This window comes from Gymnogyps californianus, chromosome 6, assembly GCF_018139145.2.
Source record: "Gymnogyps californianus isolate 813 chromosome 6, ASM1813914v2, whole genome shotgun sequence".
Classification (NCBI taxonomy): Eukaryota; Metazoa; Chordata; class Aves; order Accipitriformes; family Cathartidae; genus Gymnogyps; species Gymnogyps californianus.
In genome coordinates, this window is record NC_059476.1 from 30,789,786 (window position 1) to 30,817,360 (window position 27,575).

At 43.4% G+C, this 27,575-nt stretch overlaps 1 protein-coding gene across 1 annotated transcript in view; it reads left to right on the forward strand.

The window, feature by feature from the left end:
* Nucleotides 1-2,970: 2,970 nt before the first annotated feature.
* Nucleotides 2,971-27,575, forward strand: part of CDHR1 (cadherin related family member 1) — a 47,391-nt gene continuing 22,786 nt past the window's right edge. The window contains exons 1-11 of the mRNA XM_050899302.1: nucleotides 2,971-3,031; nucleotides 3,794-3,889; nucleotides 12,744-12,889; nucleotides 13,742-13,792; nucleotides 15,141-15,230; nucleotides 15,735-15,821; nucleotides 17,535-17,651; nucleotides 19,320-19,463; nucleotides 22,479-22,557; nucleotides 25,462-25,562; nucleotides 27,315-27,518. Coding sequence (XP_050755259.1) covers nucleotides 2,971-3,031; nucleotides 3,794-3,889; nucleotides 12,744-12,889; nucleotides 13,742-13,792; nucleotides 15,141-15,230; nucleotides 15,735-15,821; nucleotides 17,535-17,651; nucleotides 19,320-19,463; nucleotides 22,479-22,557; nucleotides 25,462-25,562; nucleotides 27,315-27,518 — 1,176 coding nt within the window. The remainder of the gene's footprint in view (nucleotides 3,032-3,793; nucleotides 3,890-12,743; nucleotides 12,890-13,741; nucleotides 13,793-15,140; nucleotides 15,231-15,734; nucleotides 15,822-17,534; nucleotides 17,652-19,319; nucleotides 19,464-22,478; nucleotides 22,558-25,461; nucleotides 25,563-27,314; nucleotides 27,519-27,575) is intronic.

Here is a 27,575-nt window from a genome sequence, read left to right on the forward strand (position 1 = left end):
TGAAACTGCCTCCTGCCCCTTTTCTTCCCAAGGAGAAAATTCATCAAAATCAGCCTGGGTCCATGAGCTGTATTAGCTTTGATCAAAGCATATTTTCTGACAGAAAAAAATACTCTGTCAGAGTGTTGCTATGTTAGGTATGTATCTGAGTGTGCATAGACTCATATTAGCTAAGTTTTCTAACTCTAAGGGGATTAAGAGCTCAAACTCATTGAAATTCAGGAGGAGTGAGACATTTTGCTTCCTTGGAGATGCAGACCCTAGAAATTCAGATCCCCAGGGGATGCAACCACGGGAACAGACAGCTATTAACTTTGACAAGAGCTCTCCATCACTTTTTCTGGGAAAATACTCTGCAGAAAAAAGTGTGGTATTAGTTCCGGATTGAGGAGGCAGGTGAGGACATTTAGGTGCTATTTATGTTTCCTTTTGGGCACCATGCAGGTGCATTTCTGTGATTTTATCAGTGGTTTAATATTACTGTTGACAGTGGTGGCACGGTTCAATCTGTAACAGAGATTACATCTATATCCATCTTCTATGTGTATCCCCTCCCACACAATTTTCAGCTTCGGATCCCCATATTGTGAATTTAAATGCACTAAAAATACATTTGTTTATGCACTAAAAATACATTTGTTTTTCTTAGTTGCCTGCTGCAGGTTCTCCTGAGCTTTACAGGCCACTGCTGAAGTCACACATTGGTTCAACATGGAGCCTTTGCAAATACTGCTCTACAAGAACAGTCATACGGAGTCACACCAAAGGTCTGGTCTTGTAGGAGACGGTTAGAAAAAGATCAAGATGACAAAGAGCCTTCCCCTGGTTTAACTTTCGAGCTTCTGGCAGGTGGTAATTTAGTGCCTTACTGAGCCAGGGTTTGCATCTGTATCATCGCATTTGCTAGTCACCGATAAACCTAATCTTCATTAATTTGTCTAATCCGTTTTGGAGCCTTTTTAGGCTTTTGCTCTCTGTACCATTCTTTGGCAAGTTCCATGATGGAAGATGAGTTTTGTTAATACTGTGCACAAAAGTTTTACTTCTACCCTTATGGGAGCCTTACAGTTGATTTGTTCTGCAGGCAGAGGTGTCCTCCCAGCAGCACCGTAGGTCCAGGGGAATCTGAAGGTGCAGAAACGCCCTGTCCGCAGCGCGGGAGCTTCACAGCACTGTGTCTGCAGCAAAGACTTCTCTCCCACGGCCTCCTCCATCATTCGTTCACCCTGCAGTTTCAGCAACTGGTGGGTAAGGTATGCTATAAATATGCAGCAGGATCTAACTGCCAGCTGCCTCTGTAGGAAAAATACATAGAAACTGCCCAGCCTGTCCCTCCCCGATGTGTGTGATGAAAGCTAGCCCTGGAGCGCTGCCCACCTTTAGTGCTGCACCCCGCAGGCGGGTGCTGGGAAGGGAGACTCTGTAGGATCAGGTCTAGGGAATATTTATCTCCTCTCTTCTGAAACTTTAGCAAATAATTATAAAACACATGGATGAATTAGGGAACCAGAAATCTCCACTGTTGCCCAGTCTGAAGCTGCTTCCTGGCCCTGCACTTGCTTTCTGTGTCTCGGGCCTGTTCTTGAGGGAGCAGTGGTTGCCTGCCTGCAGCCCAGCCAGACGCTGCGGGACACGCAGCATCCCACAGAGCTACGTGGGACCCACGCACTCAGCATGGCCAAGAGGCACTGCTGTAGCAGGAGTGGGCTCCAGCCGTAAGAAGGCCCCAACGGGTTGGCAGCACCATCGGGTCCTCCTGCAGCGAGCTCTGCAATAGCACCAGCTCTGCTGGAGACCTGCGTGCGGGGATGGGCTACCAGGGCGCTGGCGGCTGCACCCATCTCACCAGCACCCGTGCTGCATGCAGTCAGCACCAGCGCCAAGGGTCTCTGCCAGGAAGAAAGCATAGCTTCTGTCGCATTTTAAAGCATTGCAATGGAGAACTCTTTGACTGATGAATTTCTTAGACATTCTTTCACGAAGGCTGTTAATTAAAAAACAGAAAACTCCATTAACACATCCTTAAAGGGCAAGTGCTTTGCCTCAGGTCAAGTTTAAACAGCTAAGCCACTAGTAAACACCTCCTTGATTGGAAGCTAAGTATTACCACTGATGAAGTTCCTTTTTAGCAGCCAAAAGCTTTGTCTGTGAGCAACTTCGCAGCGTGGCTGGTTTTTTAACCCTATAATTTATTGGATGATATATATTTTAAATTAGTGCAAACATCTTTTATGTGCAGAAACCCAAAACAAGCAAAACTTTTTCCATGTGTTGGTGGTTAAACATGCTTTTTAGTGTGTTGGTTAAAAATTACCTGCTGAATGTAAAAGATGCTTTCAGAAATTCATGCAGTTTAAGAATTAAATGATCAGGCCAGCTCATGAAAAGAACGTTTTGACTTCTGCATTTTTAGTATGCAATTTTGTGTATTTTTTGCTATCATAAATGTGATTGTTTCCTTTAAAACAGTAACAATCACGTTTACTGTTTGTTGCTAATGTTAGATTTTCTTCCTTTGTAGTTTCTCAAGATTAGCAAAGCTAAAATAAAGAGAAACCTCTTTTAGCTCTCAAAAATAGAGGACTGGCTTAGGGAATTAAAGACAGAGTTCAGAAAGAAAACAACTTTCTACTTTACCTTCTCTCTGACTTGTGTGTTTGGACAGCACAAATACAGTACTAACAGCAGAACCTATGAGAGTTACACTGATTCCTCCAAATCTTGTCTCAGAAATGAGTCCCACAGCTCCCTGCAAAGTAATTGGTCTAATTAGGTGGTAGGAAGGAGCTTCTTTAGATTCCTCAGAAATTAAGACGTGTCATCCGCTTAACATCTTAGCATCTGTTACTGCCTCTTGCACATTTCTCCACTACATCAGTCTGAAGGACACTTTCCCGGACCTTTCAGAGGGAAAAAAAAAAATAACCAAGCCCTTGAAAGAGAGAAGAAATTGGCCCTTTCTTCAGTGGGATGAAGCATGTAAGGCATTTCACCCCTTCCTTATTTCTCAGTTTGGTGCACGTTTGCCTGGGTGAGTACAATAATCACTTTGTTAAATAAAAATATAGGAGGATACAAGCATAACCTTAAATCCTGTAGTAATCCTTACTGATGTGGTAATGTCCTGAAATATTTTCCTTGGCAACTGATCCCTGTGCAAATGTTACCCTCTGTGTTTATATATTTGGAGTTTTGTTTCAAATGGGCTATTTTGAATCTCTAATAGTCAGTCAGTAGAATGACAACTAATTTGTTGTTTCTTGTTTTTTTTTTTAACTTTGTTTGCTGTTGTCTGGCAGCAAGTAAGTAACTATTTAATTATGGCTAATTGCTCATGCAGTAGGCATAATTTTAAGACAGAATGTGCTTAGAATACTGGGTCAGGTACTGAGGCACTGGGAAAGTTTCAGACTTGCGTGTGTAGAGTAGGGGAGAGGTGTACAGCCATTGCAAGCTGAAGAGGTTAATTTTGCAATGAACCTGTCTGGAACTGATTGAGATTTTTTAGAGAGATCCTGCTACTTGTTTTGTTTCTGTTGGTTTTGGGTTTTTTCCAAATACTCTCTTTCACTATTTGCTGCTGTGTGAATACTGGCACAGTGGCATGTAGACGTAATTTTATTTAAAATATCTGTACAGATATAGTTCTGAAAGTCCATTGCAGCAACTGGGTATGTTATGCACTCATAGTATTCCCAAAACAGCTCATGTTTACTGAGAGTCAGGTAACAAAGCCAAATAACTGCCACCTACAAAATGCTTTTCTTTGGCTTCTGTTTTGTTTTAATTGCAGTTCAGGCAAATTATGCCCCCTATTTCTTTGATAATGGAGCCAGAAGCACAAACGGGAACATGGCACTTCTCAGCCTTTCGGAGGACACACCTGTTGGTCAGTATTAAAATTAGTATGTTTAAATGGTGAAACTGGAGCTGCTTGCTCTTTTGATTAGCAACATATATTTTGTTGTAGGTTGTTGTTATATACTGTGGTCTTACATGTTTTTCTCTCAAGCTTTTAATTGGCCTCAATTTAAAATGACATACTTGAATTGTAGCTGTAATTTAAAAGATGAATTTTAGCTCCCCTTTTCTTCGTCCACCAATCTCTTCACAGCATCAGAGCACAGACCTTTGGGGTCAGAAATAAATTCATGGTGGTGAGGGACTTCTTACCAATTCTGTAAATGCTTATGAGAAGAAAGCCTAATTGCTAGTAATTTTATCAGCCTTGATAACAGCAAGCTGTACATTGAAAAGTAACAGAGGCATGATTTTCTCTAAACAGTTATCACATTTTTCATGGTTACGGTACAAATGGTAGAAAATGTTTCTACTTGGAGTGAAAATTGCTTTGTCTAAATAACTGATGTTTTTTAAAAAGGTTTAGTTTTGTTTTATTGAAAATTCAAAAATAGATACATTTTTCAGCTTTCAGCATTTTGAGGCAGGTCTATTTATGCTTCTTTTAACTGTAGTTGCATTAAGAAAAATTAAATAAGAACAGAAAGGTGATTTATAATCAATATTTTCCATGGGGGAAGAATAATTTCCTAACATTTAAAAAATTTTATGTGAAATATATTACAGTAATGAACACCACCTTTTCTTCAAACATTGCACTGAGGTTTTGTTTAGGATTTGCTCCTGTTTGTCTGTAGCTTTTACAGGCTAAATCAGAAAAGTATTTAGCTATTGCAAATTGAGTACCAGAGAACCCATTTATTAGCTGCCTCATGCATGGAGGAGAGAGATGGCTGTGTGGAGGGGTGCACCCAAAACCCTCCCCTCCCAGGGCTTAGGCAGCTGGGGGAGGCGAGGGTGAGGGAAGGATACAGAGGGCACAGCCGCCTCTGGAAGACCGATGCTGCCGCCTTTGCCTTCCTAAACATGACCAGGGTCGCTCACTGCTTTGGGAAGCAGCTGCCTGGGGTTTGCTCAAAGTCTCCATTTCTGGCCCAATGGTGTTAATGCCAGCCAAGATCCACACCGGGCATGCTAGGGGGTGGGGAGAGGGTGACTGGGAAGCAGTGACTTCTCCTTTGCCTGCTCAACCAGAGAAGAGGAGGGGGAGAAGGTGGCACATAGCATAGCAGTGACGCATCTAGCCGATGAACTTAAAAAGAGCTTGCTTATGATGCAGCAGGGATTTGCTATAAGCTCAATCAAGCTTAAGTGGAAACCTTAGCTGAAGGCCAACAGTAAAGTAGTGGCCCTTGCAAAAGCCAGAGGCAGAACAAGGAGCTGCAATTTTTGCTGTGCTTCTGCCTGGATTCACATGGAAACCACACTTGCTCAGCCTTGGCGATCCACACAGCTCTGCTGATTGCTGGAGTAAGATTATCCAGTGGAATCCCTTGTCTGACAGTGTAGATAAGGCTTGTAATGCCAGCTAGCCACAAAATGGGACCCCGACTCAGTTTGTTTGGGGTGGTGTTTGCCAACTCCACCACTCAAACTGCAGGCAGTACAACTCACTCGCTTGCCATCAAACTCCTATCCCCTGGTGTGGTGCCAGCTCGCAGACACTTACAGAGCATCAGCCTCTCCCTGCCACCGCTGGGAGCCTCCAGCCACCTGCATGGGGATGGGGAGCTAAAGATGGCACAGAGCCACAACACAGTCAAAAATGTCCTTCCTATCAGGACCGCAGCACCACACAGTCTCTCAGATGACAGCACTCCCTGCAGCAGCGAAGTACAGCAGTAATTTTCCAGCGCTGGGACCCAGTGCACCTGATCTGGGGCTCCAGGCAGGCAAAAAAGGAGAGTGTGCATGTCTCGACAGCAAAACAGCAGTGTGAGGGATCAGAGCCTGTGTTAGCATTCTTGTAACCAGCCTGAGTAAGAATAATGACAAATATGTGATGGGCTTTTGCATGTGCTTTTGTAACATTAGCAACCAGACTAGGCACGTAGGGGTCCCTGGAGAGTTTATGCTTTGGTTGCAGCAGTGATAAAGCTCAAGCTGCTCCGTCTTCAGTGCTGCTGTGCCTCATGCCTGCTGGCTTCATCGAGAATGTGTTTACATGTGTTTACACTGGCTGGCTTGTAGTTCTAATTTGCTGTATAAATGTGCTTTAAAAGACAAGAGAGAAGCAGCTTCTGGCTTAAAGCTCCAAAGGTGCCACCAAAAGCATTTCTCTGAGGTGAAACATTAGGAAGTGTTGAGTTTAGGCTTTTGCAAAGGGCCTAGAGAAACCCTTGGGAAAGGGAGATAAGACCTTATTTTTGAGAAGTCCAAATGTGGTAGCTTTGCCACACAGCTGCCAGTGCTTGTTTGGGCTAATTCCCAGAACACCTTGACTAAAAGCTATGAGTACTGCAGGGTCCTCTCTTCTGAAAGCACTCTGGGAGGTTCCCTTGGGACGTGGCTGGTTGGGGTTTGCTCAATGCAAACTGCTGCTGCTACCCACCGCCCACGTCAGCACAGCCACTCGTCGGGGATGCTTTGGCAGGGAGGCTCCCAGAGGAGGGCACGAACGACACCGGCACTTTGGTGCTGCAGTGCTGGGTGTACATTCAGCTTTGCATAGGGTGAGAGGACCAGTGTTCGCATCAGACCACAGTCAGAGCTTCATGCCAGCGCTCAGTGAGGGCTCACACACTGCCCGTGCTAAATGGCTGCCAGGCTGGCCCTTTTCTGTGGCCCCAGTGACAGGTCTCGCACCGCAGAGGCGGCTATTACTCTTCATCCCTCTGCCTCAATCTCTGCCAGAAGAAGGAGAAGGAATCTGGTCTCCCATGTCCGTGTGCAGTCCCGAGCATCCACAATCCAGCAGTCGTTTTTCAGTTTGAGCAGGATGATCCGTGACAAAACAGGGGAATTAAAACTTCCATGTGTTTGATTCTGGATGGCTTCACTCAGGCTTAGGTGCTGCAAAAATGGGCAGGTTGCCATTAGGTCTTCCCTGTGCTTACATAAAATTTGGAGTCATAAGCAGGATGCTTTTCTTGGCAGCAGCCAGTGTCCAATTTGAGCAATACCATGAACAGCAACTTTAATAAACCTCCAGGAATTTTACAGTCTTTGGCTCCACAGAGATTACAAGCAGTTGGCAAAGTGATGTTTGTTACTTATATTCCCAGGCATCTGTAGGCAAGGGACATGCAACATTTTGGAGCACCGAAAGGAGACGATAGATTCTCTATGTGACTGTAGAAAGAGAAATTGCAGTGCTGCAGCTGCATGAACGCATCAAATTCAAGAAAATCACTTTATCATTCTCATATCATCCTTGACTTGACCTTCTTTTCCCTTGTGCAATTGTGCTTACTTACAGATAGTTGTAATGTACCAAGTTACATACATTGTGACATAAATTATCATAAAAACAGCAAATACTATTTCTGTGCGAAAGCTTGAAAGTGGCTGCAGATTCCCAGATCCCATTTATTGCTGCAGAGCATGAGACCCCTGGAGGTAAGAAGGGCCAGAACAGCAGCCCCTTCCAGTGCCAGATTTAAGAAGAATGGGAAAGGTTATGAACTGAAATAGCGGTTGCAGTTTGTGTGGCTGTTTGGCAGGGCAGGTGGGTGATTAGCTCTTTGCCAAGAGTTGCCTGTGTACATACAAAATGTACGTGTGCTCCTAATCAAGGTCTTAAGGCACGTGTGGGATGCTATTTCAGGTTGTTTGTTTCATCTTACCTCATTAATCCCTGTAAGCCCTCATAGTGGGGACAGAGTGGGACCGAGAACAGCTGCAGAGCAAGGGATTGAAGCATACTCAGAAGGCCTAAGTTCATTATCTCTCAAAGCCCAAGCATCATCAGTGCTCTGGAGATCTTTGCATGCCTCTCATCCTTGCATTTTTCCTTTCTGTTTTTCCCCATGCCCCCAGGTATGCACTCCCCCCCATTAAAAGCCAGTTTGCAGTGGCAGTTCTTCTTTGATCAAAGCTACAGCTGCCCGCTACCTACCACTGGCTAACTGACCACTTCATGCCCCTCCATCCTTCAGGCTTCTTATGTTGTTCTTGCACGATCCTGGTCTCGTTTCTTCCCATCATTCACAGCTGGCTGTGGAAAGCCCTCTTGTCCTCTCTGGTATCCATTGTTCCTTCTCTGTTTCTGTCCCTCTGCTGCTCCCCAAACTGGTGAGACTCCCTGCTAATGTGTTTCCTGGTCCGTCCTTCAGTGCTCAGCGATCCCACCCTGGCATTCTGCCATCTCTCTGTATGTGTTTCTGTATTTCATCCAGCACAGACATAGGAGCTGAACCTGCAAGGAATTTTTTCTGCCCACAATTTATTTCCAGCCCTCCTTGTCACAAAAAATATCTGAGTGAAAGAATTAACATGCTTCTTTTTTAAATTATAATCCCTTTCTGACTAGAAAGGACACAGACATGGACAATTTAGCCCAAGCTGTGTCTTAGAATCTAGAGACCCACCAAGGCCTCACATTCAGATGACTCCAGAAAGGCTAAATTGTTTGAAGGTGCAAAAACATTCAACTTTTTGCAGAAACTAAAATCTCCCCCCTAGGAAAGCTAGGAGCTACCAGAACAAAACCGTTAAACACAGCCTGCCTTCTGCATCACTGCAGCAGAGCTAACGCTGTGCAAAATGGAGCCCCCCCTGCAAAGCAGAGCACTGCACAGAGATGCACTGAGGACTCGCAGATGTTACAGCCTTCGCTTTTGTTTTTGTGCTTCTAACAGAAACTGCAGATACATCAGAAAATTGCCCTCAGATGGCTTCTCCTTGGAGCTGGTTGCTGTGGGTGCCGTGGGGACACATTGCTGCTGTCCGTGGGGTGGTGTTTGGGCCCCATGCTGAGCACTTGCTGACGAACCCCCCTCTCCCTGCCGCAGGAGCTTGTAGCTGCGGGGCCTGTTCCAGCTGCTGCTGTAGCAGCCATGGCTTTTGGGCTGCCGATCCTGGCCATGTCTCCACTTTGCCAGCCAGCGCGGTGTGCCGGGGAGCAGGGAGGGAGCAGGAGTCGCCTGGGCATGCTCAGGAAGGAGCAGTAGCTGGTAGCGAATGGGAAAAGAGCCATTTTTGAGGTAGTCTTGGTGTATGGTCCATGTCCTCCAGGAGCCTGAGCTCCCCTGTGCTTGCAATGTTAAACAGCCATCTGTAGGCTGCGTGCTAACTGTCCATCAGCTTTCCTGGTGGGGAAGTGGGCCTTTGGCTGAGACAGGTGGAGAGCAGGCGCGTAACCCCGGGCGAGATCGTATTTGCTGTGACATTGGTAACAGAGGTGTCCTGTCCTGGGAGCATGGCCATGGATGTCCCTCTCAGCATCTTGTTAACAGATGTCAGCTGTGGTAGCGAAGGACAACAGGGGGACTGAGCATGAGTCCAAAATGTGCTTGGCTTGTTTAACTTGGCAGGGAGGGGATTTGATTGCTGAGTGTTGCACAGCAGAGAACGAGAGCGTGTCTTCAGTGAGGGGGCAAAACCAGCCCCAGACCACATGGACAGAGGCTGGCCATGAATAAATTTAAGTCAGAAATGAAGTAAAATGGAGCAATGGCATCATGGGACAGCCATTCAGCCTGAGTGGCAGGAGCAAAAAGCAAATGACTTTTAAGATGGAACAGGAAAATGGAGTGAAAGCCTGGCACAGCTCCTGGGAAGCAGCCGTAGCAGGGAGCAGCGTGCAGCTCCCTGGGACTTCCCTGTCCCAGCCTGCTGCGCCATCCCCTAGGCACTCGGAGCATCCAGCTCTTCCGACCGGGGCTCTTACACAGCATTTGCCATATCCCCCGAGTAAAGACTCTTCTATTCCCTTATCTTTCTGACAGGGAGAGGCTGTTTACTTGGTACTCACTGATAAGATTTTAGCTGTTTTTTTCATTTATTTCCTTTTCAGCAAGTGGAGGCAGCACACTGAGAGATTTTTAATTGGCATTAACACTGTGCTGAGAAGTGTTCCCAGGGTGTTAATGATATGGAGAGTATTGTGCAGTGAAATTACAATTCAGACAAAATTAGGAATTATAATGAGCTAGAAAAGAAATTTTGATCCACAATCCAATTTAAAAGGCACACAAGTGTCCTGTATTATGAAAAATGTAGAAGTATCAGCTTTAGCTAGGAAGCAAAAAGTCCAGTGTAAAGATCAGTGATGTCCTTCATTACTTGCTCAGAAACCTCAGTAATTTCAGTCTGTACCAATACGAATGTTTCTTCTCACATTTAGCAGCAAGAAAATTCCTGTCTTCCTTACAAGAATATTCCTAGAAAATGTAGGAGAGAAAATTGAGAGATTGGAAGAACTTGCCCAGGTTCAAATGTATTCACCTAAACTTCCATAGTCTATTCTCCTCTAGCACATGCCCTGCAATCCCTGAGGAGTGGTTTGCAGTTCATGTACTACCAGCATTGGTAGTTCAGGGCAGCCCCAGCCACAGCACTAGACCTTGTGCCTGGTTGTTGCCCGCGGGCTCCGAGAGACCCCAAACGTGGGCTGTGGTGTCCATCCTGTTTCTCCACTGCACAGGCAGCGCTGCTCAGCAGCTGCTGCAGACATCCGCACAAGCTAGAAACAGGCAGGACAGCTAGCAGTATATAAAGTGGAAGGGACAGGAAAAGTGAAGAAGAAGGGCAGAAAAGCAACTAAGAAGTAAAAACATCTGATGACCGAAAAAGGCTGAAGAAAAGCACTGTATTGATAATGATGTCAGTGAAGTGCTGACAATTGACACCTGAATTCTCCATTTGGCCCCAGCTGTGATATTAAGACAAAGCTTTTGAAAACCAAGAATAAATGCAGTCAGTGCTGGTGCTGTGAAACCTTCAACAGTTTTGAAATTTCTGTCTCTTATGTAGACAGCCATATCAGGAGGCAGGTGTCCTTTCAGGACACTATTTTATATCAGCCCCAGTTTATTCCTCTCCTTTCATTTCTTTGTATTTACACAGTTTAGTTGTTACAGTCAGAGAAGTGTTTCATCATACCACTCATTTTCTTTCCCTAATAATTTTTGGGGATCTCAGTTACACATGTGTTGTTATTTTCTACTCTGTTTTGTGGGAAAAGTCCAAGAAAAATGTGGAAAGTGTTTTGTAGTTTTGTGAACCTGTTTTGCAGATCTTGACTATTTGTTGGCTGGCTGAGCCAGCTTGTAACAGGGTCTGGTTTTTGTGCTCCTGTGGGCCCATTGGTTTTTGCAATGTGAACATTTTTCTGTACAAAGTTGCCCAAATATTGCCCTGGTAATTATCATAAGAGAGTTTACTCATAAGTGAGCACAGATCCCACATAGCTTGGCATAATCTCTTGCTATGCAAAGAAGACAACCATGTTTTCTAAATATCACCGCTGACATCTGGACGTTGCATGTCCATTAAGACCACTGATCTGTTTGCTTCACATTTTGCGTGCCAAGGAATAGCAAATGAGAAGCAAAAGGTTGCATTACAAAACTGAGGAAACATTCGAGAAGCTGACCTGTCAGTGCTGTGGTCAGGACCTCAACCAAAGCTCTAGAATTAAACAGAAGCTTATGGATCGGGTCAGTGAAAAACTCCACTGCCACTGCAGAGAGGATATGAGAAAAAGATTATAACTTTTGAGTACAGAATTAAAAATCTCTCAAACTCAGGGCCAGAGTAGTTTAAAACTGGAGTTCCCTTTAACAGTGTTCTTCCTTAACTTTATGCTAACTTTCTTAGCAGGGATCCTTCCATCACATCTTTGTATCCCATGCACAAGCAAAACTCACTACTAACCAGTGAGTTGCTTGGCTACAGTATTTCCATTGCAGAGAACTTTGTTAGATGTAAAGCCAAGTTTCGGTTCCGAACCTCTGCAACTTGAATATATCAGGTAACTTACCCAAGGCACAGTGGATTGGAAGGAAACAACAACAGTGTTTTATATTTCAGGCTCAGTTAACTGATATTTATAAAGTGCTTGAAATTATTTGGATGAAGATATTAATGCACAGTAGAATGACAGACATGTAAGTTTAAAAAAATAATAGTAAAAAAACGTCACCATGTTTTGAAAACGTGGGTGTTATAAGTCCCCCAGGAAGTATCACTTCTGATAAACAAAGTCAGTTTACTGGAAAAACTGGCACCAACTTCTCAAACATTTAAAAATAGAAATAACAATCTCTCTTTCCCCAGCTTGTGAAAGAAATACATTGATGAGTTTGGAGAATTTATTCATTGGTGTGAGTGTGAGTGGGTGTGTCAAGTAGAGAATTTAATGAGAGGGAGCTAATGAGGGGGAGTGAAGTAGGAAAGAAGACTTTTGCATCTATTAGTTCTGAAAGTGGAAAAGTCTGCAAATGTCCTTGCATCTCCTGAGCTTCAGAGCCTGGGTCCAGTCCTGTGGGAGTGCTGCCTTCAGTTGCTGGATCTTCTGCCTGCTAGTTTGCAATTTCGTTGTTCCTGTAGAGCAGAGGTGTATGAGGGCCTTTTGGTACTGCTGAGATTGTCACCCAGTGGTACAACAGCATTGCTTCTGACTCTGGGCTGAGAGTTAGTCAAGAGCTTGTCATCTATGTAAACACTATGATGTGAACAGTATTGATCTAGGTGCAGTTCCACAGGAAAGGGCCTGAAGTGAGAGAAACCAGCACTGATAAACTCAGTTTAACCAGTAGGCTAAAAAGTGGCAATCAGGACTATTGAACTGCCTACTTATCCGTATTTCCCAGTAAGTGGGTTTGATTCGCAAAAGCTTTGCCTGCCACAGGGCAGGTAACTTCCTAAGGAACGGACCAGTGAAATATGCACTGATTGAAGTAACCACAGGGAAATGCTGTTGAATGCCAATTTTTCAGGTACCCATGTGTACACTCTGAATGGAACGGATCCAGAAGGAGATCCCGTGACGTATGGCCTGGCTTATGAAGCTGGATCAAGACGCTACTTTTCTGTTGACAAGAACCTTGGAAATGTTACGCTGATCGAGGAGCTTGACAGAGAGGTACAGTGAAATGGCACCACTACGTGTGTTCATGGAATTTCCTTCAGTTTAATTTCATCTGTGGCTTTGAGGGACAATGCCAACTTATTTGCCCCTGAAACATGTAATATACTTTGCAATTCTGAGACATTATACTTCACCCATCACGTTGTTTTCCAGTTGGCTTGTGCCACTGACACTGCTATCAAATTTTTCGGCAGCTGTCTGTCCAGCTTTTGCCAAAAGAGAAGTTTACTCTTCATTCCTATCTTCCACCACCCACATGCCATCAAGAGCTTAGAGGCAGTTAAAGGCCTCTCATCCTCAGATAGGGGACTCTCCTGTCATTAGGAGGAAGTAGAGATTTGTGAAGCAGTGTTCCAGGACACTGCTCTAGTTACAGTATAGCTCTTCAGCCCATGTAACCATGTGGGTTAAAGATGTTCCCAGCAATAGTGGCCTAAAGGCAGCCTTATTCTGGGAACACAGGCATTGAGCCCTTCATGTCTCCTTTGCAGGGAAGGGTACACAGTACTTAGTAAACCCTTCGAAATATTGTATACTGAGACAGAAGAATTTTGAACCAATCGTGCCTTTTTAGGGAGTGTTTCTTGAAAAAGATGACTGATTTTCACTAGTGCTTTACAGGACAACAGGGATTCCCAGACCAACCATCTCTTGACAGTAGCCACAGAAAGTCCAAGGAGCCCCGCAGCTGGAGACTCTGAGGGGTCTTCCTAGCCTCCGCTGTGATTGCTTTGTGGTATTAGTTGTTACTTTCATCTACCTGCTGAGACACATTTAAATCTGCAGTCCCTTTTCCAATCAGGGCAAACACCATCTCTCTAACAAAGGAATTTTCTTGGTTTACAGAAAGAAGATGAGATTGAAGTTATTGTCAGTATTTCAGATGGCCTGAGTACAGTAAGTATTTAATTATGCTGTAGCTTGTCAAACTGTCTGTCCCTACATACCTCCTCCTATTAAATTACCTTACAGGGACTATCTTATTTTATCAGAAAACATAATTTCATTAGAGTCTTACCTCCTATTTCAAGAGCCACTGAACTCCCAGTAACTCAAGTCTCAGTCCAGCTCCTTGCTCAGCTATTTGAAAATAATTACAATGTAGTGTGAGCTGAAAAACTGACTTAGCGGCCTGCAGAATTACAGCAGTTTCCTGTGAAGTTTCACTGTCAGCTCAGTGGGATTCAAAACTAAGAAAGATCTGGAGGCTTTTTGGAGAAATGTATGACATTATAGGAACTAGTATTGGACACTCAAGAGTATTGGACTGTCCCTCCACCCCCACAATGTTTCTCTAGCATGACATTAAGAAGATTTCCTTAGGCTAAGGTGGTGGGGGTTTTCTTGTCTGCTGCTGAATAAAGCTTTGATCACGTCTAATCATTAAGGACTTATCTGAGACATTGCACAAGCATCCAATCCTAGTTCTACAAATTCCCTTGGCATTTTCAGTTTACAGACAGATGCTGTCACAGCCAGGGTATTAGTCTGCCAATAAAAGGACCTGGGCTTCATCACTAGAGGTGCTGCAAAAGTGTGACCCTCTTACTATCCACAAGACTGGATAACTCTAGAGTTCTTCCTCATCTCAAACAAATTAATTGAGATTACTACCACAAATGTTTGGGAGGTGCCAGCATCCTACAGGCACAACTGCCCTGGCAACCTCTGTAGACAGGAAATAGTGGGATCACATCCACATGTCCACTTGCAAACAACTGGGAAGTTTTGTTGGTCAGATATGTTTGCTTCTGTATTTTTAGAAAGAGAACACACATTTTGTTCAAGATAGATTGTTACGTATTAGTAGCATGTATTTGTACATCCAAATTATGCATGCTATTAACCTAGTATCATGATATCAAATGAGGCATTAATGAATGCTTTTGGCTGTCAGGTACCAACTTTTACAGTCTTTTATGTATTCTCATAAAATACATCATGGTATCTTGAATGCCATAAAGAAGAAGAAAGGCTTTTGAAAATCAGCCCCAATCTGTAATTTCTAAAGTACTCTGAGACTCCTTATTTAGGTTGGAGATATCTGGGTGTTCTCCACAAAGCAAATTCTTCTGTATTATGGGATTTTCTTTATTTTCTTTTATGTGCTTAATTTTGGTAGTGCAAAGATATTCTATTACACCATAATTTTTCATTGCCTTTGACTACACCTTAGTAGGCAAATGAACAGGTACCTGTTGAAAATCGGCTTGAGTCATAATATGTTCTTCATATTCTACTCCAGGTTTCTGAAAAAGTCAGAATCCTTGTAATGGATGCTAATGATGAGAGCCCGGAGTTCATCAATACACCTTACATAGTCCAAGTCCCAGAGGTTGGTGAAGTTCCTTTGCATACTGGAAGTATATTTCAATAGGATGTAAAGAGGAACTAGTATGTTTTCAGTAAATAACAAGATGTGCAGGACTAACTTGCATTCTTTTGTTTTAGGGTTTGGGTAGCTATTTAATATTCACTGCAAACTTAGGGAATAAGTCCGTAGGTACTTAAGGTGTGCTGTTTTGTGGGTAAGCTCCAAGATGTGAGTCATTCGGAGTCTTTAGAATTGACTTCAGTGGGAATAGGATGTGCTCTGTCTTCGCTGAGATTTCCTGTCATTTTTATTCCAAAAAGTGTTTCTTCCTTCTTGTTCTTCTCCAGTTTCCTCCATTTTTAATCTCTGCCCTCTTTTCTTTCTGCTCTTCGGTTCCCTTAATGCATTTATATTCTTTCTACCATCACTCTCTTTTTCTGCATCCTTGCACGTTCATTTTTCATTTCTTCTAACTCACCTGGTTTTCCACTTCTGTGTGACTCTGGTAACTCTTTCTGGTCACAGAACGCTCCCTCCGGCAGCAGTATCTTTAAGATTGAGGCAGTGGACAAAGACACAGGTTCTGGAGGAAGTATCACCTACTTCTTGCAGGTAAGGTATTACCTGTACCTTCAAAAATCATCTCTCATTTATTGAGATCTCAGAAATCAGGTTAAAAAAAGATTTTGAAGGTTGAGCGTGCTACTAGTGTCTATAGGACCAATTTTGTACCATGCACAAGAAAAGAAGCATTGACAAAACAGATATTGTCCGATTGCGAGCAGCCAAGTGCAGTCCAGCAGGCAGAAGGAGGAGGAGCTGGAGTTGCCATTCACTCCTATGCTTGCCAGCAGGACTCCTCGCGGCAGGGCTCTTATTGACCCTTTCTTTGGAGTGACAGGGAGAGCAAGTCTAACTTGTAATCTTGTATGCACATGGGATTTCTAAAGCATGAAATAGCTTTCTTTAGAAAGCAAAATGCACTGGAAACCCAAATGTGCACTTCGGTGTAGCAGGCTGGTGCATAATTGAGACCTGGATCACAGTGTGAAATATGAGGTACCAAGTCTTCTCACTGACAAAGCCGTGCCTGCTTGAAACCAGCCTTTCAGTTATTGCCCACTGGTGAAGAACAGAAAGGGCTCTGTATTTAAAGCTGAATTTCTGTATTACAGACCTTTTGCATGCCAAAAGGGCAACTTTTTGCATTATATTCTTCAAATTCCTTCTTCCTACAAGCAGCTTCATCCAGATTAGCTGCAGTTCCCCTTCTTCAAGAGGCAACAGAAAAAAAACCAAAGTCAATTTGTTGCAATATTTACTTTGGATACAAATATGGAAACAAGTTGGAAGATACTTACATAGCACTAAAGCTAATCCTGTTAAGAGTTTGGGCATACTGCGAGAGAACACCTTGAGTGCCTTGTTGAAATTTAGTTTTGATTTCACCAGTTATGATCCATTTAAAATACAATATTTGCAGGATTCAATTTTGCACAGGGCTTTTTCCAGTAAGCTGATAGACTATGAAGCCAAGGAACAGCAATTTCAAACTTCTATGTCTAGTTGATATATTTGTGTGGCAAAAGGGATACTAAATACGTGTATTTGTTGAAAAATGTTGCCATGTCTTTTGGCACAGTTTCTGGGAATTCTCAAGTTGCACAGAAAAAAACCTCTCTGAAAGTCTGATGTAGGCGGGTGGTAACATCTACCGAAAAGGCCAAGATTATCCAACAGTGGCCATTGTGTATGGATACCCAAAGGGAGGTGTGTTTATAGATATCTCCAGTCCAGAAGAATGGAGGGAGACATTTTTTAGGCCTTTTTGGAAATCAGATGTCTTTTAGGTTTTATTTGTATATCACAAAAGTCATCAAAACACCACTCTCAGGACAATAATCTATGCATGCAAACTTCCTGCTTTTTTTTTTTTAAGCCAGTAGAACTTTGAAACACTAAGGGATAGCACCTTTCTTCTTCTTCCTTTTCTCCTCATCTTTTGCTCTGTTCAGCCTCCCTACCTCTTTCCATGCAATGAACTGTGTTAACCAAAGTTTAAGATTTCACAATGAAATACTAAAGGATTAAAAAAAAATCTACATTGCAGGTAACTGATTTATTCTGAATAATGAGAGACTCGTGGTTGGTTCATGAATTGTTCATAAACACATAGAGGTGAAATTCATCAAATACATTATTCACCCAAACCGTATCATTATTCTAGTCTTTTCCCTTAGCAGATGAAATAAAAGATGAATCCCTACGGCAATCTTATTTCCATACCTATAATCTCTCACCGTTTCTTCTGTTCTTTTCTTCTAGAACATCCATGCTAATAAGTTTACAATAGACCGTCACAGTGGTGTCCTGCGCATCAAAACAGGGGTCACCCTGGACTATGAGAAATCAAGAACACATTTTGTTGTCGTCGTAGCCAAGGTATAAAGCTTTTATCTGAAACTAGAGGAGGTGAGGGGTTGTATTTGAGTAGGACTAATTAGTTCGAATACAAGTGTGACTGAAAGGGTTGCTGAAACATGAAGCATAACATTGAGGCAGCAGAGTAACTCCCTCTGTAACATCTGGAGGTGTGGGGGGTAACACGGAAAAGTGAGGGAAGAAAGGTGACTGGTGTCTGCCGCTGAACAACATCTGGAGGCATTTGGGAGTGGGTTTCCCACATTTTGCTCAGGCCCCAGTGCCAGCATAGTAAGCCCCACTGCAGAAAGTCACCTGTGCCTTTTGAGTCACCTGGAAGTGAAGCGTTGGTGTATGCAGCCCTGGCTTCAAGAAGCATCAGCCTTTGGGCAAAGGCAGCTGCTCAGGGCTCCCTCGTGCTGCCCAGGCCATGGCCCTACCGCAACAAGGGCAAACCCCTGGCAGGCAGGTGGTGCGGGCTGCAGTCATTAGCCACAGCAAGAGCCAGTGCAGCACAAGTGACGGACTTCTTTTCTGGAAATATCTGTGGATGTTTCTTTCTTTCACTTCTCTGCTGCCTTGTGGCAGGAGCTTATTAAAATCCTGCAAATATTGCTGCACATCCCTTCTTGCAACTGTCATTCTCAGCAGTGCTGTGCCTGTGGCACGGCTGAGGATTCATTAGGCATTAAAAGTTATGGATTCTGAAGTAAAATCTCTCAGGATCCTCTGGGGACCTGTCACACAGACAGACTTGCATGGGTGGAAAGAGGATGATTTTGCCATTACTTATGGGGACTTTGAGTTTCTCGTGTTTTATGAAAAGCATACGGATCTTTTAATGTATTTATTTAGCCAGGGTTAATTTGAGGAGAAGTAACAAAATTTGGCTTAAATGCTGCTTTTGGGGCAGTATGGAGGAAAAAAATGAGCATATCTTTTCCAAGAAATGGAATTTTTAGAATTGGTACAGCAGACATGCTGAACAATTCACACTCTTATACACCAGCATGACTACTGACCTCCAGCCGGTGCTCTGAGACTGAGGGTGTTAAAAGCTTCTGAAATTGCAAGTCATCTTTCTAATTGGCTCTGCTGTATCAGTAGCACAGAGTTGATTGTAGTCAAGTCCCCAGAGACTGTTTATACACTGTGGCTATCTAACAGTTGTTGGCTGCACAGCTCCTCCGTGCTTTCACTTTATCACGTAGGAGTCCCTAGGAGACTTTGGTCATGTGCACTGTTTCATTTCCCCTGAGAAATGCACTACCTTGCTACTGCACATTGTCTTGTGTTTATGACAAGACTATATGTGGGATGAAAAGCTGTAGACCTTAGTCACTAACTTTTTGCATCAGTTTCTAGCATTCTTTTTTCCTGCAAAAAAACCTTGAATTCCCTGTCCCCTGTGTTGTTGATAAAAGATCATGTATGACTGCATATATTGGCACAACCACCTTAATATAAGAAATGACTTCTGAGACACTGCAAGCTGTCTTCCTAATCAGAGAGGGAGCAGAACAAATGGAAAAGAGAAGGGAATAGGGCAGCAGAGATCAATCTGTGTGTTGAGAGAGAGAAGGGATTCCTGGGACTGTGCTTCTGAAGGCTAATGAGGTGCATGCAATGCCATAAGCTGATTTGCAGACATGTTTCAGCAGAGGGATCTGATGATGACTTCTCTTCTAGGATGGTGGTGGGAAGCTCAGGGGAGACAACAAAGTGTTTTCAGCCACAACAACAGTTACTGTCAATGTGGAGGATGTTCAGGACACTCCTCCCATGTTCATCGGGACTCCCTACTATGGATATGTCTATGAGGATACACTCACAGTAAGTGCTGGTTTTCACCTGTAGGAGAACAAGTACAATCTTTCACATCTCAGTCAAGATGGCCCTATGGTTTCTAGCACAGGCTTTATTGGAAACTGGGACCTAAACTCTGATTTCACTCCTAGGTGAAATGAGCTGGCCAAATCTCAGACTTGTTCTTGTTTACATCCATTGCAAAATTGCCATGCAAGGCTTCCTGTTGCTGTCATTAAAGTCGAAAAGGATTCTGCCCATTTGTGTTGGTCTAAGCTCAGACAGTGACTAAGAACTCTTCTGTAGCTGAAACCTGCAGAGGCACTTGGCTGAATGCTTAAGCAGGTTGCCAGTTACCTCACCTGAACACATCATGCTAGAAGCGTTTGTGTGTTTGTGTGCTGTGTGGTCTCACGGTGCTTTTATTTTCTAGCTGATCAGTCTGGTACCAACAGCTGCTTGTGCAAGGTGTGGGGAGAATTTATGGCCAAATGCTGTCAACTCCTTGTGCTATCCCATGGATATCACCTGGGGAGAGGCAATCCTGACATCCCCAAAATGCAGGATGCTTTCTGCTCAGTGAGAGCTAGATAGGCAGAATGGGCCAGGAAGTCCTCCCAGGCCTAAAACCCACCAGATTATCAAGCAAGCAGGGACATACTTAGGAGAACCACTTACAAGTGGGAACATTGCATTTGTCGGCATGTGTCTGCTGCTGAAAATACCACTTTGTATCTATCATGGACACAGAATCCAAGGAGTACACTGAGCTCCTGGCTGTGCCATCACCTCAGAAATGCGTAATGGCAGATTTGCTTAAAAAGGAGTATACAGCTTAGCAAATTAGTTTATTATATCCTCCGTGATGCTTTCAGCCACATATTATTCTTGAGGCTGCAAACTAATGAATTTTCTCTGTATCCAACCAGTGGCATGCTATTGCGTATGGATCAGCTTTCACCCTGATACATAAGATTTAATTAAAATTTTCTTCATACGTAGGACGAGAAATGGTATCTACTCATGAAATTACCCAACATTAGACTACTGATCTCTTTGGCGGTGTGATTGCACGCTGTTCACCTGATCTTCCCTTGAGTTTCAGGAAAGATCGTGTCTTTACTTTCTGTCCAGAACTCCAATGTACACTGCAGCCCTTGCATGACTGTATATTGCAGTTCAGTGCATAGGCTGTTACATTTCAGCAGGGCAGAGAAGTAATGCTGGTGTACTTTGCAGATGTTTGGAATGAATGATATTATGTACGTTGATTTATTCTGCACAGTTACGTATAGATCTTGAAATAACTATCAGGTGCACACAGGAGTTAGTGTTTACTATGGAAATGGGAGTCAATAAATGTTAATTACATCCAGCTTGAGCTCATAACTTACACTATTATGATATTATAATGATGGAAGCATGAATCGGTCCTTCCCAGTGTGGGTTTTGCTATTACAATGAACTCCACAGAGAGAGACGCACTAGCTGATTTTAGTGTTGTTTACACATTTGGTGTCAATTTTGTAAACTTGCTTCTTTTCTCCTTGGTGGAGTTGTCAGGATTTACAAGTACTCTGTCACCTTCAAAGGGACTGTGCTGCATTTTGCCCAGTAGGCAGATTTTATTGCAGCTTCCAGCATAAATGATAATAAATACAGTTCTGTATTTCCAGTTGCTCTAACAGAACCTTGCTCTTGTTTGAAAAATTCACTCAGGGGTTGTCATGAAAATGTTCCTTGTTGCCATCTGTGATTAACTGACAGTTACTTCAATGTTCCCTGTTTTTGCAGCCCCAAACAGTAACACTTTAGTTCAGAGGCCTAAATTGCACAGCTCATTGCCACTTGGGTGAGCATTTTCATGCTGACAGTCATCATCCCTCCGAGTTGATAGGAGTAGTCACACGAGCAAATGGTCTCCAGTACACAAGTTCTGTACGTATGGCCCACGGCCATGTTACTTGTGCAGAAAGACAGAGAGTGAAGGTTTAAGGACAGTTAAATCACCATAATTTTCATCACAATTTTATGCCCTAAATGTTCTGTGGGCCAAGCTGCTTTGTGATCTCTGTTTGCTTTTGCTGCCTGTCTGAACTTAATTAGGTAGGACCAAAATGACCTGATGACTCCTCAGCAGCTGCCTGTGTCTCAGCACACTGTGTGGCCATGGGGCACGCAGCAACGCCGGGAGCCTACACAGCAGCTACCAGAGGGCATCTTGGTAGTGACCCAAACTAAACCTCGGGTCTCAGATTGGTTACTCCAAATCCTCTGTCCAGGTTTGTGGCTCAGGGTAGGTGTCCCTGGCCATGGCTTCCGACTGCTCCTGCGGCCAGCCGGCCGCTGGGGCTGAGGCACCCGTGGCCACATGGGGTCCGCAGCCTTTTCACACCCATGCTGTTGGCACTGCCACAGCAGTGGGCACAGAGCAGCCCGTGGGGAGCAGTGCAGTGCTTCTGCTGCTCCTCTGGTGCTCACCCAAAGCTGAGTTGGAAAAAAGAACAAGAGGGCTGGGCACTGGGCAAACTGGCACAGGTCTTTTGGCAGGTGCATGGCATGCTTCGAGGGTGCAGCAAGACCTGGCACTCCTGGGGGAGCTGAGGCCCACGCAGCAAAGCAGGTTGCTCTGCCATCGGTGCAGGCAGTGGCATGGTGCTGGCAGCAGGCTGGCGAGGGCAGGTCGCACAGCGGGTCCGTAGGGAGTGAGCAGCAGTGGGGGTGTCCCCACTTTGTGTGGAGGTGCAGTGCATGGGCTGCAACAACACTGGGAACCACTAAAACTATCGATGTAGCAACAACACAGAGTTGGTCCAAGGAGTAGCATTCAGCTCCTGCTCTGCAAAGCCAAGCACTGATTTTTTTCAAGTGGGAGTTAATGGCCCTTGCTGTGTTCCCCATACAGCACAAGCAAAAGTACCCACTCTCCCCCCACACCTCACTGCAGAAAGACTTACAGAAGTTCAGTTTATTAATACGCAGTTGTAATTTCACTGCTTTTTGATCTCAGCACACAGACTGTGATTTCCCATTTCTCCCCAGGGCTCTGAGGTCCTTACTGTTGTTGCTCTTGATGGAGACAGAGGAAAGCCTAACAGTATTCATTACTGCATTGTGAACGGTGAGTAGACTTGTCTTGTATGAAATCTGAAGGGCAGTCGAAACTAGATCTGACATTAAATTAGAATGGGATATGCTAGAGTTTAATAAAGCTGAGACAAACTCTCATGAAATAATGCCAGGTACCTCGAACAACTCCAGGACCCTGTCTACCAGAGAACAGCCAAGACACGATTCACTGAGTTTTAGTGTCTGCTTCACAGAACTACGCTTGGAGTTGTTAATGTTGCTGATGTGTTAGGCATCAGTAGCCTGCTTGTCATTTCAGAAAGCGTAAAGGGAGATGCATTCACTGCTACTGAGCATCTCTATCATTTGATCTGGGATGCGAGAGAATGCATTGGGAGACCCAGACATGGTATTTAGAGGGATATTTTTATTAATATTGTGATTAAAGTGGCTAAATGGTCAAACCTCTGATTTCTTGGAAGAAATTGTATTTACCAGTGAAGATACAGTGGCTGTACACTGCACTGGAAGAAAGTAGATGTTATCAGAAGATTAATGCTTTTCATCAGCTATTCTGAGAGTGTCTGTCGCACGTCTTTTAATAGCATAAATGTGAGACTTAGCTGAACTGATGATTCATTAGCTGGTGAAGTCAACAACTTAGCTCAACTAAACTCCAAGCTACAACTTTAGTTCTGTTTGGTTCTCTCTTCCTCCAACACAAGACTTCCATGGGATCTGGGCACCCCAACTCCCAGGTGTGAGAGATCCCAAAATTTCGTACGAGAAGGCTGAGGTGTACTTGCAGAGCTATGCAGTAAGTTCTTCATTGTGTTACATGATTTAAACAGCAAGGTCTAGAGAGGACAGAGATGGCTGCAACTGAGGTTTTGCCTTGATGTGGAATGGGACCCATGCTGAGGTTCCTTCTCCTCAATGCAAGGGAATACATAGAAGAGGGTAAAAGGAAGGTAGAAACATTGAGAAAAAAAGGTTGCAGAAGAGAATAGATGGAAGATGAGAAAAGGTAAAAGAAAGGTGGAGAATGAGGAGTAAAAACAAATAAGTGGGATGAAAATATGCTAGACAAGGGAGAAATTGAGTAAGGAGAATAAGCGAAGGCAGATGAACCAGGGAAAATGTCAAAGGGAAATAGGATTAATGAGGAAAGATTAGATTTCCAAAGAAAATAGAGGAGGGCCAAAAAGGTGCTAAGGGATGAAAAAGGTAAGTGATTAGGGAAGAGTGGAAAAGGTGGAAGATGGAACGGGATGACAGATAAGTAGCACAAAATATGACTTAATGGAGAGCAGGCTTTCCTCATACACATTAACACATGATTTTGTTAGCATGAAATGGAAAAGAGGGGAAGGGAATATGCTTTTAGTGCATACAAAGTTGAAGAAATAGATAGAGAACAAAAGATTACAACAGATTTCTGCCCCTGCACCTCAGACTCTGGCATTATTCCAAAACCTGCAGGCTGGCTTGTCAAAGGGCAAGAAACTACTAACAGCAAATAGGAAATAATTTATTCTTTATAAGCATTTTTTATCTGGGGAGTGTGGGATAATTTTAGAAAATACTCCAATCCTCTGAACATGCTGTACAAAGGAACACACATAATGCTACATACTCTGAGTTACCAATTTCCCTGTGATAACTAGACAATAACATGAAGTATGGTGGCTTGAAACCACTATTGACTTAAGCTTCTTCTCACTCAGGAGGTACTTTCCAGGCCAATGTATCTTAATAATTGACCATTGTATGAGTCGATATCTGTTCAATGTTGTGTCTAGTGTACTTTAATGAAGTTGCAGTTATTGCAGGTATTAGCAAAATGGGATACTATCAGATGGTTTAAAAGTCAGCATTGGAATTGAGTTAGAGAAAAAGAAAAATGACTGGGCTTTCAGGTCATCATCCTTTATTTCTGAAGGCTTGATCTCTTTCATTGTAAGGGTTTTCCTCTCTTTTCCTTTCAATGGTAGGCTCTGCTACAAAGTGTAGGTTGTGGCCAATACCATACGTGAGGTAGCATGCAGGAGTGCCCATAGGCCCTTGGCAGAGCAGGTCAGGGCCCCCTGAGCTGCCGGGTGGTCCCCTCCCTGGGCACCAGCCTGCTTTTGGCTGTGATGGCGAGATGGGTGATGAGACACTGCTGCCTCTCTGCAAGCTGGCATTTGCTTCAGCACGAATTCACCAGGTTTCAAGGGACTGTGGCCCTGTAACTGATCTTCTGTTCAGATCAATGGAAGTTAGGTCGGCAGTAGCAAAGTCAGCCTGCAGCCCTGTCCTGCCTGTGTCAGACTCTGCCTCAATGCAAAAAGCCTGGGTTTTACGCCAGATCCTCCAAAATCCCTTTTTGTTCAGGATAGCCTTGCAAGAGGCTGAGAGTTTTTTAACAACTGAATGTCTAAGGCCAGAAGATGCTTCTCCAGAGATGCTGTCTGCAGAGTTACTATGTTTCTTTCAGACAGATTGTCAGACTTCTCAGCTTAGCTGATATTAGTGAAAGAAATGTTCTTGTTTCTCAGAGACTTAATTATGCATTTACTAATTAAAATGAGGAATGTCTATTTTTGTCTAAACAAGCATATAAAGAAGACAGCATAATAGAAATGAATACCAAATTTTCATGCCTGGTTGCCGAGGCTTGAAGGGAACCTGACCAGGGTGGGAAGAGGAAAGTGAGGGCAGCTGCCAATAGGGGCAGAGCTCTGCTGAGCCGTTCCTAGGGGAGCAAACCCTTTTTGGCCCTCATCTGTGTTTTCATCTCACTATGACCAGGCATAGAAATGCTTCATCTTTGAAAAGCGGCTTCAGATCTACTAACAGATATGGATACACATATGGACAAAGATATGCTTAATGAAGTGTATGGTTGATTGCTCATGCTTGTTCAGAAAAAGGAAGTGTGGCATGTAACTAGAGCATCTTGGTTTTATTGCAGGAAGTGAAGGTTCATTCGAAATCGGCAACACAACTGGAGCCATTTCTGTTATAAAAAGCCCAAATCAACTCAAAAAAGAAGTGTATGAACTAAAAGTTCAGGTATGTTCTGTGGCCACTTGAAGACTGTTGGTCTTAAATGCCACAAGTAGGCATGATTGTCTAAAATAGCTCAATTTATAGCTGACTACCTGTTTTAGAAACTACCTCCTATATTTGAGCAGAGTGCCAGATAGTATAAAACAGAACAAACTGCTTTTGTTCCTTGGGATATTTAGTGTCTCAAATTACTTCTTTCAAATGAAGTCATCTTGTCCTAATTTCATCTCTGAGTCTAGAGAATCAACATCCTTTACAGTATGTAGATAACTGTTCTCTGTGTTTTCAGATTTTATTGCTAAACTGGGAATTAATGTCTTGTAACCTCTATGTGATGAGACAGGTAACTGTCAAATCTATGATCAGTAATAGGACTGGGGTAGATCTTGCGATGTCATATCAGTATCCACTCCTGAAGCATTGATCAGCCACATACGAATACATGCTAACACCTTGATGAGCTAGTGTCAGTGTGACAGGCTGCATTATTTTAAGCAGTTTCTAAAGACCCAGGGTTTAAAAATATAGAGTTAAATTATGAAGGCTATATCAGTTTTCTTCAGCAAATGCATATTACAACCACAAGAGTTTGTCATGGTAAGGACAATATTGTCTAAAGGCAGTTTTGAGGCCTTGCACACTGCCAGAGCCAGTGTAGCATCCTCAACAGCACTTGCTTGCTAGTGGGCTCAAGCAGCTTGCTGAACCTGGGAGATCACAGAGTTCCCATTGTCCAAGTTAAACTCTGGCACCATTTCTTCCCCTAATCTCTCCGGTTTACTGCAGTCTGCTAGCGCTTCCCAGATACAGGATTAGTTAAGCCCTTGCAAACTTTTCTGATCTCCTAGTTATATCTGTGGCGACCTGGAGCTCGTGCAGGCTACAAAATCTGCCTGAGGAGCCAAAAGGGTGTTGTATTACCCAGCGTAGGTAGTGACAGGCACCTCAGTTACCAGACTAGCATCTTCAGAGAAATTTAGCAGTCTAGTGCCTTTGGTCTTGAGCCCTTTGAGCAAAAAAGCATGTTTAGATAGCTGTTCTGTTACAAAAACACCAGTCGGAGTTTCTGTCCTGACAGAAGAAATGTCTTAGGTTCAATCCAGTGAATCAGGCTGCATGTTGGAATTGTTGAAACCCAGACAGATTTGATCTTTCAGTTCAGAAAAATGCCAAATAGGTTTGCTTGTCTGTCCAAACTATATCCAGTTTAAATTAAGCTTGTCCAGACAGCAAAGCAGAATTGTAAATTAGAGACTAAATCTCAAAAAAAAAAAAAAAAGTGTGTCATTTTTCTTTTTCAAATATTTGCCTAAATACCGCAAGTACAGTTTTTCTCGCAGAGTTTTCAAGGCTGCAGTCCTTGCAGCAATGTGAAAATCAACTACCTGTGGTACCACAGCAAATTTAAAGATTGCCTTCCTTTTCTATTCTGTCAACACTTTAGGCAAGCAATTATCTTGCCTGTATTAGATTATCTGTCTTTAGAGAACTGTTTTCACCTAGGGTGAGTTACTAAACTCACAAAATGAGGAGGAGAATTTTTTCACTGGGGCTTTATTGGGACTGGTTTATTACCATAATCTTCCAATCATCATAAACTTCAGTGTGAAATGGACTGAGATTTCTAGAGAAATATAAGGCTGTGAATCTTCATACAAGTTAGGGTGATTTGTACATGCAGAACAATACCTGAACATGGAACTGAGGAAAGAGAGTATACCCTCATCATTCTTCTCTCTCTCCTGCCTGCTGCAGGCATCAGAAGTCAGTCAGGAAGGTGACATCTCAGTGTACGCTTTTGCCATGGTGACTATACGAGTGGTCGACCTCAACAACCATCCACCAACGTTCTATGGAGAAAATGGTCCCCAGAACAGATTTGAACTGACCATGTATGAGCATCCTCCAGAGGGTGAAATCTTGAGGGGATTGAAGATTACAGTCAATGATTCAGATCAGGTAAATGGAAACTATGTGGACTTTCAATTTTCCTGCCCTATTTTCCCAAAGACTAGA